The 18,628-nt window shown below is 44.2% G+C and overlaps 1 protein-coding gene across 3 annotated transcripts in view; it reads right to left on the bottom strand.

The window, feature by feature from the left end:
* The window catches only part of STEAP2 (STEAP2 metalloreductase), a 328,022-nt gene that overhangs the window by 156,395 nt on the left and 152,999 nt on the right, over window positions 1-18,628 (bottom strand). For 2 of the 3 annotated variants that reach the window (XM_069648364.1, XM_069648362.1), the window contains exon 4: window positions 9,098-9,262. The exons of the other annotated variant lie outside the window; for it this stretch is intronic. In XM_069648364.1, coding sequence (XP_069504465.1) covers window positions 9,098-9,262 — 165 coding nt within the window. The remainder of the gene's footprint in view (window positions 1-9,097; window positions 9,263-18,628) is intronic. 3 annotated transcript variants of the gene reach the window in all.

Here is an 18,628-nt window from a genome sequence, read left to right as displayed (position 1 = left end):
GGACTTAGCAAAGGCCTTTGATTCTATTAATCATGCTCTTCTGTGGGCTAAACATCAGAAACTGGGAGTTACAGCACCTCTGCTGCTAATGATTGTATGTCTATATTCAAACACCAGGGCCTTTGTAGGAGACATTCTAGAGCAGGCCCTCCAATCGAGTTTAAAATAAAGGAGTTCGATAGAGCTGCCCCCTGGCTCCACTTTTGTTCATTCTTTTCTTATCACATTTTATGCCTGTTTTACATCTGCCAGGTTCACTTCCCCCATCTCTGAATGGGGTGATGTACCCCACTCTACTTTATGCAGATGATGCAGCACTATTAGATTTGACCCGCAAAGGGCTTGCTAGTAAACTTGAGTATGTGATACCTGTCCATCATGCAAACTACTCCTCCAACATGGCGGACCAACCAGCATACCAAAGAAAGAGGAACCAAGTCTAGTGCCTAACCGCACATCTCGCACTGAAGCCAAAAGCAGAGACTAACAGCATCCGGAAACAAACAAGCAAGGAAGTGAAAGGATCCATGTATGCGAGCTACACTGTGACACGCAGCAAAAGGAAAGCACAACGATACGCCGCGCCTGTAAGTTTTTACATTACATCAGAGCGTTTTTCTAAAAAGTAAAGACCATAGACAGCGCCGAGACGTATAAAAATTAGGGAAAGGCATACCGCTAGAAATCTAACCTTGTCCCCATAACAGCGACGCCCCTAATATATTGCGTTTCTTTTTTCCGGATAGTTATGCCAAACAAACCCGCGGGACTGTCGCCCAAGCAAAACGGCATTCAATTCCTGACACGACCAGAGATCTAGCGCAACAAGATACTGAATCAATCAGGTCAGTGTACAAAAAAGAACAACGTCAATTTAAAACTAAACGAAGATAGACGAGTGACAGCCATGTTTATATGGTGCCTTACAAATATTATCTACTGTAGAAAGGAGATAAATAGAAGGAGCGAGATTTCACAAACTACAAAAGAAGGAAGACTTCTCTCATTTGCAATTACTCTAACTTCTCAACAGTGGAAGGCAAAAAACATAGAGGCACCTGCATTACGCAAACTTATAAGAAGGAAGACATCCCCTCTTGTGCAAAACGACTCTCCAGTCTAACCACCAGATACCGACAAGTTTAGTGGGATGTACGAATAGGAATAGAAATCCTATAATATATGATCTACACCACGTTTTAAAACATATTCTATTAAAACAATACTAATACACATCTCCTGCACCTTGTCATTTATCTTACAGCATCCTGTACATTTTGAATTATTGGGGAATAACTGAACATCAGATCATTCTGTTAAGAAATCAACTGTCCTGAAGAGGGCTAAACTTAGAAGAGCAAGACACCAGGGATGGTGTCAATGTGGAATCTTAGCCGAAACATATGTAGACATCCTTGAGACACTGCAAAAAAAACTTTGTGTAATTCTGAATATGGACAATAACAATGCTCCTTTACATTTATAGTTCCCGAGTTAACAAAATGCTATATCTAAGAACAATGAGTATTTACTACAAATCAATTTATGTCACATACTAACCACAGTCACTGACGTTGTTGTTTTTTGAGAAAGTGTATCTCTCTTTTTTTCTATTGATTTTGGTGTACATTGTGTCTTGTGGAACTTAGGACCAATATCTTGGTTTTTTAATAAATATCTTATGAATACATTTTGTTTTAAATATGTGTAACAATGTGGCAGGTTTTTCATATATAACCGAGGGTGTATCAAATAGCTAAGACACCCACACATCCCTCTGCCTAGCTATCAAGGTGGACTGAGAAAGAGGTAATTGGGCTGTTGGTGTTTTGCTGTACTGCATATCCGGTCCCTATACAGCCCAATCCCCCTATAACAAAAAATTGGGACACACCCATTATATATCCTTGAAGGCAAGAGACTTTCAAGAGGAACAAGACTTGGCCACCGACAGTCGGTGTCCAGTCATAGTATCGAAATCAAAAGGATCGACTACAATAGTTGAGAATACATTTGGTCGAATTACAATAGGTTTGAATAGTCATTTTTGAGAATTATTTTCCATAATTTATTAATAAAAATGACTTTCTCTATTTTTTATTAATAGTAATGGTTTTAATAATGTTTGTATATGTTTTACATGTTTTGTCAAATAACATACAGTAAAATATATTTCATAACATTGCACAAATATTTAATGTAATATAAACTTTAATATTGCATTTTTAAATAAATAAATATATTGAAATTGTGCATTTGTTAAATAAATAATTATATTGAACGTTTGCAAACTTCGTTAAACATATTTCCTTTTATAACAGTAGATGGCGCTGTTGGATTACTTTTTGTAACTACAAGTTTTATATATTTATTCTACAGCGTCTAACGTATGATGTCCCACGTTACGTAAACTTGTGTGGTCGCCATTTTGCGAGTTCCTTTTTCCTGGACTGGTTGCTTTCTGTACGCGCTCCCTTTTTTTAATGGATTTGTTTTTGTTTTCCTATGGAGAACATTTTTTTGATACATTTTTTTTCCCGAATGGATTATTTCTACGCTGGATTGATGCTTTGGATTGGAGCCTTTCTTCTTGGATTTCATTTTCGTATGGGTTTTTTTTCCCCTGGATTGCTGTTTTTTTTAAACTTTCCCATGGAGTTTGGAATCAGATTTTCGTTTGTTTTCGTATGTTTTTTTCCCCATGGATTGGTGTTTTTTTTTTTTAACTTTTCTACGGAGTTCGGACTTGGATTATCGTTTGTGCCTGTTCGGATGTGTGTTTTGTCGGTTTCCTGGTTTTGGTGACATCATTTGGACTACAGATTTGGCAATTTTTGGTGAGTTTCTCTTTATTTATTCTAGCATTTTAAGTTGTATGACATGGCTTCTAAGTACTGCATTGATTCAAAACTGTTGACTATGCTGGTTATTCTTTCCTCGTAATCTCTGTATTTTTTTTGTGTTTAGGGGTGTTTTCCAGTGAAATTGTTTATGCTATTTTTATTTCTTGCTGGGTTTGTTCTGTTTTAAGGTGATTTATGAAATGCCATAAATTCGGATTGTTTACATTGAATTCCTTGTTTATTTTGCTATACCATCCTTCATGGATGTTGTTTGTTCTTGGCCAGTTTTCTTTTACTGATTTGTGACAGTTCAAAATTTTAATTGGGTATTGTGCTCTTCTTCTTGTGCCTTGTCTTGTTAGTTGGCCAATCCATGTATTTTCCAAATAATCCATTAAATCAGATAATTCTTCCTCATGATTGGTGAAATACTGTGTTGTAATCAATGTCTCATAATACGTTATTACACTGTCCTCTTGCACAAATGCCAATGCATACATTTTCTTGATTTGATGTTGAAAGTCACTGTCCTCTATGTATTTTGTTCTCAGCCCTAATTTTTGTATTTTTCTCCATATTGATTGTCCAAAATGAAAAAAACATCCTTGTATGCGAGTGTCCGGGTATGTTTTTTCAAAAGCTTTCAGTTGTCCTTGTTCAAAATCTATGATTATTGTTTTCGGTGATTTGTCTGGCAATGATTCCTTGATTTTTGTATATACACATCATTATAGTTCCTCTGTTTTCCCTGCATTAAAACACAAATTAAAGGTATTACTTTTCCATTGATTGTTCCGTGAATACTATAAAACTGATGAAATGGTGCTGGACATGATTTGAAAGTTGCATCTCCGTGCCATATTGATGAATCTCCTAGGTGGTGATAAATTAGTCGAAGTAGTAAAAATCAATATTTTCTAATTTTTTATATCCATTGTTGCCCACAGAAACTGTTCCCATTTGTCGGTTTTTTGTACACTTTCCGGTACATGCATGTCTATATATGTTTGTGGTGCCATCGGCAGGTTTTCCTTTTGTTGCTTTTGTCTATTTACGTTTCTTTTCATTGGTTTCGTGTTTGGCATTTGGGCTGCTACATGGAGTGGCATTTTCTCATTTGTTTTGTTTATTAGCGAGCTGGTCGATTCATATCGATTTTCCTCTACATTTTTTTTTTATTTCATTTATCGATATTTTAATTAATACAGTTGTAGTGTCAGGCATATTATTGGGTTCCCCTGTACACCTTATATTTTCATTTTCCGTTATCGCTCTTCCTGCACACTGTAATTTTCTTTACGTGTCATTTCTCTATTATATATGTAGCCTTCAAATACTAGTTGGGTTCCTCCCATTTGCAATTTTATGTACTCCATTTTCGTATCAATACATATCTGAAATAGTGAATTTTATCGTTAGTTATCGTTTGCTGACTCTAATGTGCTAATTTTACTAGTATTTCATGAATTTCATGTGTTTCACTTACCAGATGATGATTTCAGTCAGGTAATACGTTATCGTCTCTTTCTTTCGTGTAAGCTGGTGTTTCCTTGTCACCTTCCCTCACACACTGACAGTTTGTTTCCAACTATCACCTGTGCATATGCTTTCTACACAAGGTTCTTTACTCTTCGTTCAGACCTATTGTTTTAACCCTTTATCGATCGAAATTTCATATAATATGTTGTTTAATCTTTGATCCTTTTGTTTCGATCAAATCACCTTTTACATTATTTTTACCTGATGTCGAACCTTTGACTTTCAATCCTTTTGATTCGATACTTTTGTTTTTCGGTCCTTTGTTTTCGGTAATATTACCTATATTCCAACGGTCCTGATTGTGGTAATTGGAACTGTCGTCTAGTGCTGGAGAAGTCCAAGACTGTACTGTGCTCCAAGCTCCCATCTTACCCAGTGTCCAAAACGTGGGGAAGGGATACCTAAACTACTGCATCCCAACATATTATTTGAGAACACTTCTTTCTTTTCTTGAGAACTATCCCACACCCCTTTTTGTATTAGTTGTGAGTTTTGGCAATAGATTTCTTAGTATAGGCCTTTTTATTTTGGCATTTTCATTTGATATTCAACACTTGCTGCCATCCTAGATTTAGGTTTAGAATAGGCATTTTTCCAACTTGCATACAGCATTCATTGTTCAATAAACATCACTGAACTGTGATATAAATAAAATATCAATATCACTTGTGTCTGTCTTACTTGTTGCCACCATGAGTTTCTCACACAACCCAATATGCAGAACATCACAGCCCACTATTTGTAATAGTATCTCCAATATTTCAAATCAAAAGAGCCAGAGTCTGCTTCACTCCCATGCCAAGAGTAGAATCTGAGTTCCCCCAATCAAGCACCTCAGGGAACCATTCATAACAGATTACCTAATCACATTAACTTTTCCAATGCTGTAATATAAAATGTGGATAAAGGCTTATCATTCCAGAAGAAACCTAGGACTCCGGGAGTTGTGAAATCATGCACCTTACACAACTATCCTCAACCTCTAAAACTCAGGACATTCTGACCTCTCTCTATTCCTCCCCATCTCCACTCCCTTCCCTGACCTCTTGCCTCCCCCACCCACTCTCCTCTCCTTCTCTCATATCTCAATGGATGAGGCCACTAGAATAGTCTACTCTATGAAGGTCTCATCCAAACAGGTATCTGCTCCCTCGCACCGGCTCTTGCTGACTTCTGTAACTACTCTGTAACCTCTAGCTCTTTCCTGTCCTTTCTCAAGCACTTCAAGCACTTCCTTGTGCACCCCCTTCTAAAAATGTCCTCTGCCTACCCCTTGTGTCCGGCCAACTACTACCCTATCTCTAATACACCCTTCCTTGGGAAACTCCTGGAGAAGTTGGTCTTCCCCCAACTGACCTAACACACTGTGCTCGTTGGTTGTTTACATGACATCAATCTGGATTCCGAGCATCCAGAGCCACAGAAACTGCTCTACTGAACACCTGTGAAGAATTGCTCGCAAATGTGGACTCTACTCTCCCGCTGTTCTCATTCTCCTTGACCTCTCTTCCGCCTTTGACATGGTCAACCACTCTATCTTCATAAAGCAGATCCAAGATACCCTTGGTAACTCAAATCGGGCACTGGATTGGTTGACTTCCATCATCACTGACCGCCCCCCCCCCAGGTGATCCTGGGCTCTTTCCCCTCCTCCACTTCTCTCTCAACCTGTGGTGTTCCCCAAAGCTCTATCCTCTCGCCTTGGCTTTTCAACATCTACCTTGCTCACCTGATTTCTGCCTTTTCTGCTCACTGCCAGTGTTATGCAGACGACACTAAAACTCTTCTTCAAGTTCCCCTCCCCTTCTTATTCCTCCTCTATCATCCCAACTGCCTGTCTGTTATCCAGTCATGGTGCACCTCCAATGATCTCGGTCTTAATGCCACCAAGACTGAGATTCTTCCTATCAGAACACCTGTTCCACGCTTCCCCCTTGTACTCTGGCCACCTTCTATGGGCTCTCCTCCTCCTCCCTCCACTCAAGCCAGAAACCTTGGGGTCATCTCTGACTCCTCTCTCTCCTTCACTCCTCAGAGGCGTTCTCCCTTTATTCTCCTTTCCCAAGAAGGCCAATGTCTGTAGTGCTCTGGTCCTCTACCGTCTAGACTACTGCAATAGCCTCTTCCTTTACCTACCTCTTTCTTCCCGCCGTCTTCTTCAACTAATCCAGAATAGGGCTGCAAGACGTATCCTTAGCCTCAAGCCCAGGGACCGTATCTCTCCAGCCCTAATAGCTGTCCACTGTCTCCCGGTTGCTGCAAGGATCAAATTCAAGACCCTCTGCATCATCCATAGGGCTGACTTGAGCCTGGGACTGCACTATCTGCAACTCTCTCTTACTAAATACTCTCTTTCCAGATCCCTTTGATCCTCTTGCTCCAACTCTCTGCTTGACAAATTCTTCTCCAAGCAGAGAGCTGGGGGCAGATCTCTCAGCGGCTGCTCCCTCCTTTGGAACAGTCTTCCCTCTCTCTCTCAGTCTTGAATCAGATCTCAAGTTCTGCGAAACACTGCTCCTCCTTCCCCCTCTCCCTCCCATGCTAACCAACCCTACAGTCACAGATTGGCAGCCTGGTCCCTCAAGAATCCAATAGGGTCCTGCCCATCTGCCCAATCACCACCAGCATCTGCCCCCTCTGCACTGGCAATGGGCCCACACATGCCTGTTGGGTGTTGTCTCAGGCCTGCACTTACTTGGTGGGTGGATGACCTCCCTCTTCACCTGAGACATCTCACCCTTGCACTTACCTTTTGCCTCTGCAACTTGTGCCTTTGGCACACCTGTCGCCCCCCACCCTCACCCCCCCCAGGGGACCCTCAAGCACTTACCCTTGCCCCCCACCCCATTCTCTTTCTCTGCACTTGCATGCTCCGAATGTCACAAGGCCTAGTAGGACCGCTGTTTTATCATTTATTCTTTGTCATTTATATGGATTATTTATTCCCTTTTGCCTTGTGGCGCTTGTCTTTATAAATGCCCAATAATAAAAAAAAAAAAAATCGTACCAAGAGCAACACAGGGCTTTGAGAGTTGTTCATGCTGAGAGTAAATATGCATTTACCAGATTTCAATGGCTAACTCAGCATCTATGTATGAGCACCATTAAAGCAGCCACATGCACCATACCTCGCCTGCCTTACTCTAGATGGGCATAAAACCTGGACATTATTGTTGAGTGTTTTTTCATCAGTTGCCGCCATGCGCACCATCTAACATGTTGCAAGAGGTATCTGGAATTTCGGACATATCTTCCATAGCATTTTAAATACTCTGTAGTATTGCAATGCCGTGCGAGCCGTGCTGCCAGCCCTCCCTAGAAGCCCTCGCAGAGGGTTAACATAGGGCCCTCACAGGAGTTCACAAAGCAGCCCACAATATCTACATGATAGGCAGCGAGGGTAAGGTAGCACTTGATTCAGCTTCTATTAGAGACTTCTTTTGACAATAGAAATGCAAAAAAGTTGTAACATTTATTTATAAAGGAATGATATGATAAATTTGTCTTTGAGTTTTGCTTAAAGGACAGTTTTGCTTCAATGATAGTTCCAGCTAAATGTGTGCCAAACTATTTCCTCCACAACTATGTATGATCCCAGCATGGTATGGATTTCGAAACTAGTCGAGGCATTTTGGTAGAACATTAAAATAGTGGAACCACAACCATGCACCTGTAAATATGTTGTCTGTGTAATGCATGGTCTAAGGTAGCACTTTGAGGCCTGATTTGCCCATTCTGAATTATCTGGACCAGAATAAACTTCAGCCGCCTTCCACGTCTGCCGGCTCCCTATATAGGCACTCCTCCATATCATTTCCTCTCAGATGTTGGACCAATACAGAGGGCGGCCAGGTGCCTGAATCCCTCAACCTATGAAAACATAAGGGCGTGCTTAGGGGGCTGTACAACCCTCATGCTCTGAGAGCAAAAGATTTCTAAGGGGGTGCGATGGGGGCTCTAAAATCCTCGCTCTCTGAACACCTTCTAGTGCTTACATAACAGATCCAGGGTGCCATGTCCAGATAGACCTTAACCTTTCACACTGCTACTCTGCCTTTCCCCTAGCCTGTGGTGTCAATGTTATACAGCTTACAGACACCAAAGCTCTCCAGGGACTCTACCTAGGTCAATCGGCAAATGGCCTCCCTCTGGAGTGGCATATTTTACAGGCTGTCAGGCAGACAATGTAGCACAAGTATGTCAATATATCTTGGGGGCTCTCTCTCCACCTGGCGGGAGAGAGTCCCTGGAGCTTCCCATTCCTGGGACTAAGTCAGTTCCTCCCTTATTTTAAACACAAGTTACAGGGTCCCTTCGGGGACCCAATTGTCAGTTGCAGCATTCAAATCCTGTCATTGTCACCTCAGTCATTTGTCCTGATCTCTTGTCCCCTCACTGCCCCCTAGCAATGTGTCCACTCCTGTTACATAATCCCTGGATGCCATACTGCCCCGTGAGGTTAGCGTTCTGTCACTGCAGTCCAGGCAGGCAGGCTGTCCAATAAAATACCAGCAATGTCACTGATGTTGTTCACAGGTCCTGGAAATTAGGAGATGTAATTCCCCGTCACCCAAGCCACAGCTTGACGAGGACCCAAATAAAAATGATAGATTGCAAATAGGCTGTAGCTTGCCCTAACTAGGGAGAAGGGGTAGTATTACAAGAAACAATATTATCAGAGTAGTGCAAACTAGTGTTATTTCATTGAAGCATACCTGTATGAAGCTGAATTCCCTCCAGTTTAAGGCACTGCTCACTGAAGGGATGGAAGTTACTGCTAACAAAGAAAGCAATCCAAGGCTCATTATTCCAAAGGAGATGTACATTTCAATTCTCCACACTTCCTCCTCATTCCAGGAATTTTCAATATTTGCATGAACCTAATAAAAAAAGAAAGGAGAATTCTACGGAGTTCAAAATCGTATTTATGGACCAGTGTGCATACCATGAAATGCACATATTCAGTATACACGTTGATTGAACTTGTTTAAATTAGGATTTTGTTTCTACAGTGTTTATTGAACAGACTGTAACATTAGCAGCAAATTGTTATACAACATGATCTCTAAAACGTGGGTTTCTTTCGATTACACATAGGGCATGGTTGAATCAATCTACAAAGCTCCCACAGTTTAGCCAGCCCAAGACCCCCCCAGACACAGGCACCACCATTAGCCAATGCCCCTGCCCCACCGATTCAAAATCACAGGAAAGAGAGTTGTCTAAGTATGGGTGGCTTTGCCGTCATCGGGGGGGGGACCCTCTCTGAGTATTTAATAAATGGCATCCATATTGATCTATATTTTTCTTATCTCCCCTCGTTTATCGCAGTGATTTTTTCGATAAGATCTCCCAGACCTTCACCCACGACATCGGGATTAGGGGGCCTTCTGGGTTCTTCCAATTAGGGGCTACAGTTATTTGGCTTCTACCAATAGATGCCCTATAAGGGTAGCTAAAGGGCCCGACATGGGTAATGCCCTCTCCCCTGAGTCACCTAAGAGAATAATCAGGGGGTCAACTGGTAGCTGCAGGCCTGTGATCCCTTTAACCTGGGCCATCAGCTCTTTCCAGAAATGTTTCACCTTGCCACATGTCCACAAAATGTGCAGTAGGGAGCCCCTGCTCTTCGCACCCCCTCCAAAAAGTGCGTGAATAAGCACCATTCATTCTATGCAATCTTTGCGGAGTTAAGACCCATCTATAACACATCTTGTAAACACTTTGTCGCACAATAGGATGATCTATTCATACGGGACCGTATGCGACACCAAGTCTCACCATCAATGTCCACCCGCAGGTCCTGTTCCCATTTGATCATGCAGGGCAATTGTTCCAGCGGGTCTATTCTGTCAAGCAGCATGTAAAGAGTTGCAATATTGGCTTCCGAGAGCACACCCATGAATATGAATTCCAGCACGTTCAGAGGCCAAGTACCTCTTGCTTTAGTACTGGGCTGAAATGCCCAATGTCTTAACTGTGCATACAAGAACCGTTTCACCTCCTCAAGCTGAAACTCGATTTTGTATTCAGCAAAAGTGAGTGGCTTGCCCACCCTGTACAATTGCTGTAAGGTGCCTAGGCCTCCATTAATCCAGCTACAAAATTGTTCCTTTGCCATGGCCAGTTGGATTTCTGCATTGTTACAGATAGGTGTCAGCAGACCCATACCCACCAGGGTACCACACCTATTCACATAAGAAAATAGTATTTTTGGTCAGTGTTAACGCTGGAGAACTGGACCTGGCCCTGTCTCCAAGGGCACTCAAATAGAGAATCTCAGGCCAGAGACATCACATGTTTTATAAACTTCACCTAAGTCCTCAGGTCGCTTTTCCACCAAGTCAGGATCTGTTTCACCTGTGCAGCTAAATTATATGGATGAATATTGGGTACTCCCAACCCCTTAATTTCTCATCCCATGAACTAGGATCTTCTTAGAGATCTGAACCTTCTTATACCCCCAAATGAATTGGAAGATTTGTGCCTGCAATGTCTGCAAACTGGCGTCTGAGATCCTGACAGGCAGGGCAAGACAGTGGTACAATAATTTGGAAACCAACATCTTCACGACTGCAACCCTGCCGAACCATGAGATGTCCTGCTTGCTCCACCTGTCGATATCCCTTGCAAACTCTTGAAACAGCTGTGGGACATTGCGCTAAAAGACCCTTCACACATGACCCGAGATCTCAACCCCTAAGCTGGGAATGGAATCAAGGTTCCATATTATTGGGTTGAGAGCTTCCAGCCGTAATCTTTCATGTGGGGGAATAGAAACATCAAGGGCGCAGGATTTATTGTAATTGACCCTGCAGCCTGAGATGGAACCAGCTCTCCCAGCAATTCACTCACAAAACACATGGGTCCCGCAAAGTCACCATGATGTTGTCTGCATACAAGGGGATTTTTTTCTCTTGCACATCCACCATGATCCCCTTAGCCCTCAAATTCTGCCTCACTTTTTTGGCTAGTGGCTCCATAATTAATTCGAAAATCAGTGGTGACAGAGGGCCCACCTGCCTAGTGCCTCGGGAGATGGCTATCCCTGGTGTATACATCCTGTTAATTCTAATGGAGGTTGACTGAGCCTGGTAGCTCACCAGAACCATCCTACTTAAGTTAGGACCAAATCTGAAGGCTTCCAGCGTGCACTGAATACAAGTCCAATTCGCCCTGTCAAAGGCCTTATGAGCATTAGGTGTGATCGTCCCCCAGATCGATTACGTCCCTGTGCCCAATCTCAATTAGAAGAGCCTCCGTATGTTGTTGTGGGTACTTCGGTCCACTATAAACCTGGTTTAGTCTTCATTAATGAGCCCTGGGAGAACCCCCACAAACCTATGCGCCAGGAATTTAGAGTACAACTTTGCATCATTGTTCAGCAATGTGATGGGCCTATAATAATTCCCTGGTTTGTGTATTAATATAGTGGTAGATTCCTCCATAGTAGGAGTGATCCTACCTGTGGATAAGAATGAGTTAAACAAGTTAGTTAAGTGAGGTGTGAAAAGGCACCCTGGAACTTTTTGTTGAAAATGGCTGAAAACCCATTCGGTTCCAGGGCTTTATTTTTGAGAGTTTTTATGGACCATTCGACCAGGGAAGCCTGAATGGGGGTGTCCAGGGGTTGTGCAAGGTTGATGGGCAGCTGGGGAAGACGCGACTTACATGATAACACTTTTGCTCCTCCAGCTGCAGGGAGTGACCTCCCAACATTGTAGTAAAGTGTGTACAAATTAATCCCAACTTCTCAGCCTCATCACAGCATATATTCCTGGAGTCGTCCCACAGTGAGTGTATGTAGCCGGTGCTACTGGCGTGTTGCTGCTGGACTCGTACATTTTTTTTACCAGCGCCTGACATCCCAGTGCCACCGGGAGATTACAAGTCCGGCGGCCTCGGAAGTTAGGTGCTGGTAAAATGTAAGTCTCCTTTCCCATAGAGTCCCATAGGACTCGATGGGAGTGGGGACACGGAAGCAGCGGCACCAGCAGGCAGACCCCTAGTTTGTCGGTCCGGTAGCTTACCGGCACCCTTGTTTCCGGACCGGAAAACTTATGAGGCCGAATGTCACCCAGAGCTCTGGTCCTTTCCAGGCTGAACTACTGCGACAGCCTCTTGCTCCACATGCCTAACTCCTCCTTTCACCCCTTCAACTAATCCAGAATAGGACTACAAGATTTATCCTTGGGCTCAGGCACAGGGACCACATCTCTCCAGCCCTAAAATCTCTCCTGGCTCCTGGTTTCTGAGAGGATCAAGTTCAAAACCCTCTGCATCACCCACAAGCCATTCTGGGGCTTGGGTCCCCGCTACATCCAACTCTCTCTCCCTAAATACCTCCCTGCTAGAGCCCTTCAGTTTTCTAGCTCCAACTCTCTGCAGATCAGACACTTCTCCAAGCAGAGCGTGGGGGGGGTAGATCTCTCCTTTGCAGGTGGCTCCTTCTGGAATGGCCTTCCTGCCCCTCTGAGACTTGAGCCGGATCTCCTTAAGTTCAGGAAGTCTCTAGACCCTCCTTTTCTCTTCCTCTTTCCTGCTCTACCTCCTCAGCTAATATTCCCCCTCTGCCTCTTGACTGGCTGCCTGGTTCTTTCAGATTCTTACAGGGCACCGGGCCATCCCAGACCAGTCTACCCCTGCACTTGGTCTCCTCTGACCACCGCCAACTGTACTTGCCCTTTCTGGGCTCCCTTTCCCTGCACTAGCCTGGCAGGGCCTTCACCCCCTGGGCCCTTCCAGCCCCATTCCTCGCACTTAGCACGTGGACCTACTTACCCAGCACTCTTTTCTCCCTGGGCTCTGTCCACCTGACCTTCCCTGTCACACGCTTAACCCTCTGGCACTTCCCGCCTCCCCTCTCCCCTGAACTTCTGTTTACTGCACTTTCCAAACGTCACAAGCCCTAGTAGGATTGTTTTTGTTTTTTTATCCTTGCTCGCCCCCCCCCCCCCCCCACCCCCTCCTTGTCTTCAGGGTCGGAATGGGACAAGAAATAGGGCCAGTCACCCAAATAAAAAAAGCCCACCCCTCGACTCAAAAAGGTGGCCCACCCCTCGCTTCACGACCCATGACCTCTGATGACATCACCAGAAGTGAGGTCATTTCACCCCACCCCAAAGTGACATCCCGGGAAGGGATGAAACACAACCTTTCACCCCGTGACAAAACGGGAAGTGGCATCAAATACCATTGTTCCTAAGTACACTAAATTACTGTGAATCCAAGCAGACGTCCAAGGCCAAATGATATGTTATTGTATAGCACTTACGCTTAAGCTCTTTTTTATAGAACAACTATGTATACAATATCACCCAACCTGTGTCGGTATTCATTTATGGACCGAAGAAGGATGAAAGGCAGTTTGAAAAAAAAAAAGAAGAAAAAGAAAAAAAGCGAACACAATTCTTTTTTCCTTCCAAACAGGCATGGCCAGAAACTCGCCCCCACACCCCAGGGAGGATTTCGCCCTTGCCACGGGCTGAAAGGCCGAGGGGCCAATCCGACCCTGCTTGTCGTATTGCCCCTTGAAACACATTGTGCATAGGCGTATTATAAAAACAAATAAATAAATTAATTTGTATTTATTTTGTATTTTATTTATTTGTAAAGCGCAGCTAGGCCCAAGGGCAACCGGGCGCATATTCTTATATCCAAAGTTACAATATATACAGTATACACAATTACATTACATAGTACATTATAGTGTACATACACAGTTACATTAAGTTACAAATCAGAATCAAATCTCAAGTGAAGGCGCTTCATACGTTCTGCGTGAACAGCCAGGATTTGGTATTGTTCTTGAAAGTTTGGAATGAGGGCTCAGTTCTAATGGAAGCAGGCAATGAGTTCCAGAATTTTGAGGCTAGGACAGGGAAGCTCACACCACCCACTTTTTGGAGTTTAAATCTAGGCAGGATGAGGCTGTGAGTTTGTGCTGATCTAGTGGGTCGTGAGGAAGTGTGAAGTGTAAGACGGGAGGAGAGGTGAGGTGGGGCTTTGTTGTCCAAGCATTTATGAGTCAAGGCTAGTGTTTTCAAGGCGATTCTTTGTTTTATCGGGAGCCAGCGTAGATCAGATCTGACATTGGAAATATGGGACCGTCTAGGGATATTGAGAGCTGCCATTATGGCATTATTCTGGATGGTTTGCAATTTGTTGAGGTTAGACTGGCTGGTCCCCAAGTAGAGGGCACTACAGTAGTCAATTTTGGACATAATGAGTGTTCTTGCCAGGGTAATGCAGTTATGATGGTTCAGAAAAGCTCTACAGGCGATGATAAGTTTGCAAGTATAGGCCGATGCCGACCTTGCTGCATTCGTTTGTCTGTTCAGGGATAGTGCAGAGTCCAGGTAGACACCTAGAGTTTTAGTGTCTTTAGAGACCTTGATGTCATTACCATCAATGATAAAAGACTTGAAGGCTTGGTCTAATTTATTGAGACGCTGAGTTGATCCTAGTAATACAAGCTCTGTCTTGGTCTTGTCGTCGTTAAGGCATAATTTGTGTTGAGCCATCCAGGCCTGGATGACCAGATAGACATCATTCAAGGATTTGGTATCGGCTGTGTGATCACCAGTGATGGGAATGAGTATCTGGGTGTCATCCACATAGTTAGTGTAGGAGACACCCAGATAATCGAGCACATCGAAAAGGGGTTTGGTGAACACATTGTAAAGCGTGGGGATACACAGGAGCCTTGAGGGACGCCGCAATGAATTGGAGAGGGGTCTGCCGATGCTGTGGGTGAGATGACCGGCATGGACCTGTTGCTTAGGAAGGAGTGGATCCAGGCATTGGCAGAGTCCGAGAAGTGGGCCGCAGATTTGAGATGTTGGCAAAGTATTTGGTGGTTGACCTGATCGAATGCCGCGTAAAGGTCAAGGAGTTGCGCTAACTTCCCATTGTCCTTTAGTGTCTCCATCTGAGTTTTCAGATCAATCAGGGCTGTTTCAGTGCCATGTTTAGGACGGAAGCCGGACTGCCTTAACCCCAGGAGATTGTTAGACAAGGTAGTCTTGGATCTGCAGGTAAGCTGCACGAACTAGAATCTTGAGCAGGAACGGGACCGTAGTGATCGGTCTAAAGTTAGTCGGTATGTTAGGGTCAAGGGATGGTTTTTTTAAGTAATGGGATCACCCAGGCGTCCTTGAGGTTGTCAGGGAATATGCCAGTTTTGAAGGAGGTGTTTATGAAGGCTGTGATAATGGGGGCTAGGTCATGAGAGGCTGCCTTGATGATAGGCGCCGGGCAAGGGTCACCTTGGCAGTTGGAAGGCTTGAGGTTGTTTATAATTCCTTCTACTTCAGGAATAGTAAGAGGGGAGAAGGTGAAAGGTTTACAGTTCAGGTTGGCTTGGCTGGTGCTAGATGTGGGAATGGTCAGGGGTTGATCTGACTGTAGGAACTTTTGTTTGTCTCTAATTTTAGTTGGGAGGGATGCAATTTTGCCCAGAAGTGCTGTCTGTATATTAGTGCACCAATTGCTATCTTCAGTACAGGAGTCCGAGGTGCTGCGGGAGTCTCAAGGACCTTGAGAATTTCGAATAATTCCTTGGTATTCGATTGTCCTGAAAGGATACGGTTATTGTAAGATTCTTTTTTGGCCTGGAGTATGGCTCCTTTGTAGTTGAGAGTAGCTAGGAAGAGACTGTCCTTGTGGGTGTCAGACAGGTGACTTTTCCAGCATGATTCTGCACTATGTTTCTCTTTACGTAGCACTCTGAGCTGTGGTGAGACTCACGAGTTAAGGTGCGCGTGTTGTTTGGGTCTCCTAAGTTTGAGCGGTACAATGGAGTTTATGGCTGAGAGCACTGTCTGGTTATAGGCGTCAGCTAAGATAGTAGGATCCGAGCAAGAGTCAGTGACGTTATTGAGGGTGGGAACGATGAGGGGGAGTAACTTTTCAGGGGTTATGTTCTTTTTGTTTCTGGTAAGGATGGCCGGAGCGACAGGAGGTGTAGGTAGATGAACTGCTTCAATGTTGAAGGTGATGATATGATGATCCGACCAGGCGCAAGGGGCGTTCGAGAGCAGGCTAATGTTACAGTTGGTGTCACTTAGCCAATCTAATGACCACCCTTTGATGTGGGTAGGTTCTTGTATATGATGAGAGAAACCTAGATCTGTTGAGGTATTGGCGAAGTCCATGGCCGTGAGGTCAATGGGGACTTGGTAGCCTAAACTGAGGTCTCCTAGGATGATGGTTTGAGAGTTAGTTTTCGCTTTATCTAGTACTAAGGAAGTGATGTCATCCACAAACGATGTGGGGGGGCCAGAGGGTCTGTATATTAGATGGATAGTGGCTGTTTGGTTAGCAGATAGAGGAAGTTTGACAGAGAGTAGCTCGGCAGATTCCAGATTAGTGCTTGGTAGGGTTCTAAGTCCTAGTGAGTTTTTATGGATGAATGCAATTCCGCCACCTTTGGAGGTGCGGTCGCACCTGGAGATGGAGTACTCAGGGAGGATGGCCAAGGAGAGTGCCGGGCCCGAGGCAGGATGCAACCAAGTCTCCGAGATGGCAATGAAGTCAAGCTCTTGAGTCTTGATAAGATCAGCAATGTCCAGTGTGTGTGCTGCTAGGGATCTTGCATTGACCAAAGCAGCCTTGATGCTTGGTACGGCAGGGGAAGTCTGAGGGTGCTGAGGAGTGGATGAGATAGGGGCCTGGGGGGAATGTGTTGTCACACATCTTCAAGATATTACAAATGTTCTTGATAAACTGTTTTAGTTTGAAGTGTGACGTGAAAAAAACGTTACACACTAATTAATCTGCATTTTTTGTGGAGTCTTGTATGAAAAACGAGAGTGTTTCACTTCCTTAGACCCCAGGGATCCCTTACTCAGGTGGCCAGGTCACGGCCAACACCTTTGGATCCAGACCCTGGGGGCGGAGAAGCGCAGGAAGATCACCTGGGTGAGGGGTCCTCGCTTACTAGGGGAGGAAAGTCTGATTGCGAGACATGTAAGCGCCCCCTTCTAAATACCCATGTCCAATCCTATTTTATAGGATATTCCAACTTCCCAGATCTTCCCCTTTGCTACACAAACACTGAGCTGAGGAAGAGGAGGTCTGAGGCTGAAAGGAGTACCACCCATGCAATACAATGGACATGTCCCACTAATACGATCAGGCAGGGTCAGGTGCTTGACCTTAATTACAAACACCTGGAACCTATTAGCTCTCCCACATGGTAAAAAGGTGGAACACTGAGAAACACTCTGAACAATGTGATGCACGAGAAGGAACAATTCTCCCAGGGCGATGGCGAACCAGGCAGAGAAGAGTGACAGGACGCGAGGGACAGAACTGAGGTATGGAGAAACCTTGGACTCCCCGGCGAGAGATGCTTACCTCCGAAGGGCCTTGAAGGTTATGTTATGTTATTAAAACGTGTAAGGCGCACGTTCACCCGAGGGCATCATGGCGCTCACCTAACAGATAAGGAATCAGAAAGAGCATCAGAAGTTTCTAACTAAAAAAGAAAGGTTTTCAGAGCCAGGCATATGGTTAAAAGTAGCCTGCAGGGACAGAAGAAAGGGAAGAGAAAAGACAGCTGGAACCAAAGACCAGCACCTCAGTTTTCTCACCGTTCAGCAGGTTGCGCAAGGAAGCCCAGCCAGAGAGAAGAGACAAACCTCTTTTGTGTTTTAAGGATACAAGCCACCCTCCCAGGTGAACAGCAGAGTTGGGGAGGTGCAGCAGCAGTTGTGCTATCAGCCTTGAATTGAGGATCAAAGCTGCAAAAGACGAAAATGAATTGACACAGCCGGTGAGTTGGTGAAAGCAATGCAAGTGCAGTCTGTGTTAGATGAAACTTGATGGCAACAGTATGCAACAAATTAAGGTTGCATGTGTGTCGATAAGACGCGATAGAAAGCAAAGCATTGTAAAGAACTGTAAATTAAAAATACAAAGTAACAGAGTGGTCCGGCGAAAGAAGATTGCCCAATCAAAAGTCTCTGTGAAATGTCTGATGCAGTGGAAACAGCGGGAAGAGAAAAAAACTGAGATGCAAAATTTGAACTGTTGTTAGGTTTGATCCCAGAAGAGGGAAATCTGGATGTGAGAAATAGCTTTAAACTTTGAAATAAGTACTGTGCTCGAAACTACATCTACCAAGAGGCCTTGGCGTAGGAGAGAAAAAGTGACGCTTGGGAAAAGACGGTGTAAGTGGTCATGCCGAGGTCTGAGCAAAAGCCTTGCAGTTTTGAAAGTCTTCGACAGTGGAAGGAAAGTGA

Source organism: Ambystoma mexicanum, chromosome 2q, assembly GCF_040938575.1.
Source record: "Ambystoma mexicanum isolate Mex_15411 chromosome 2q, UKY_AmexF1_1, whole genome shotgun sequence".
In the NCBI taxonomy this organism is placed as follows: Eukaryota; Metazoa; Chordata; class Amphibia; order Caudata; family Ambystomatidae; genus Ambystoma; species Ambystoma mexicanum.
This window is presented reverse-complemented; position numbering and strand designations above follow the sequence as displayed.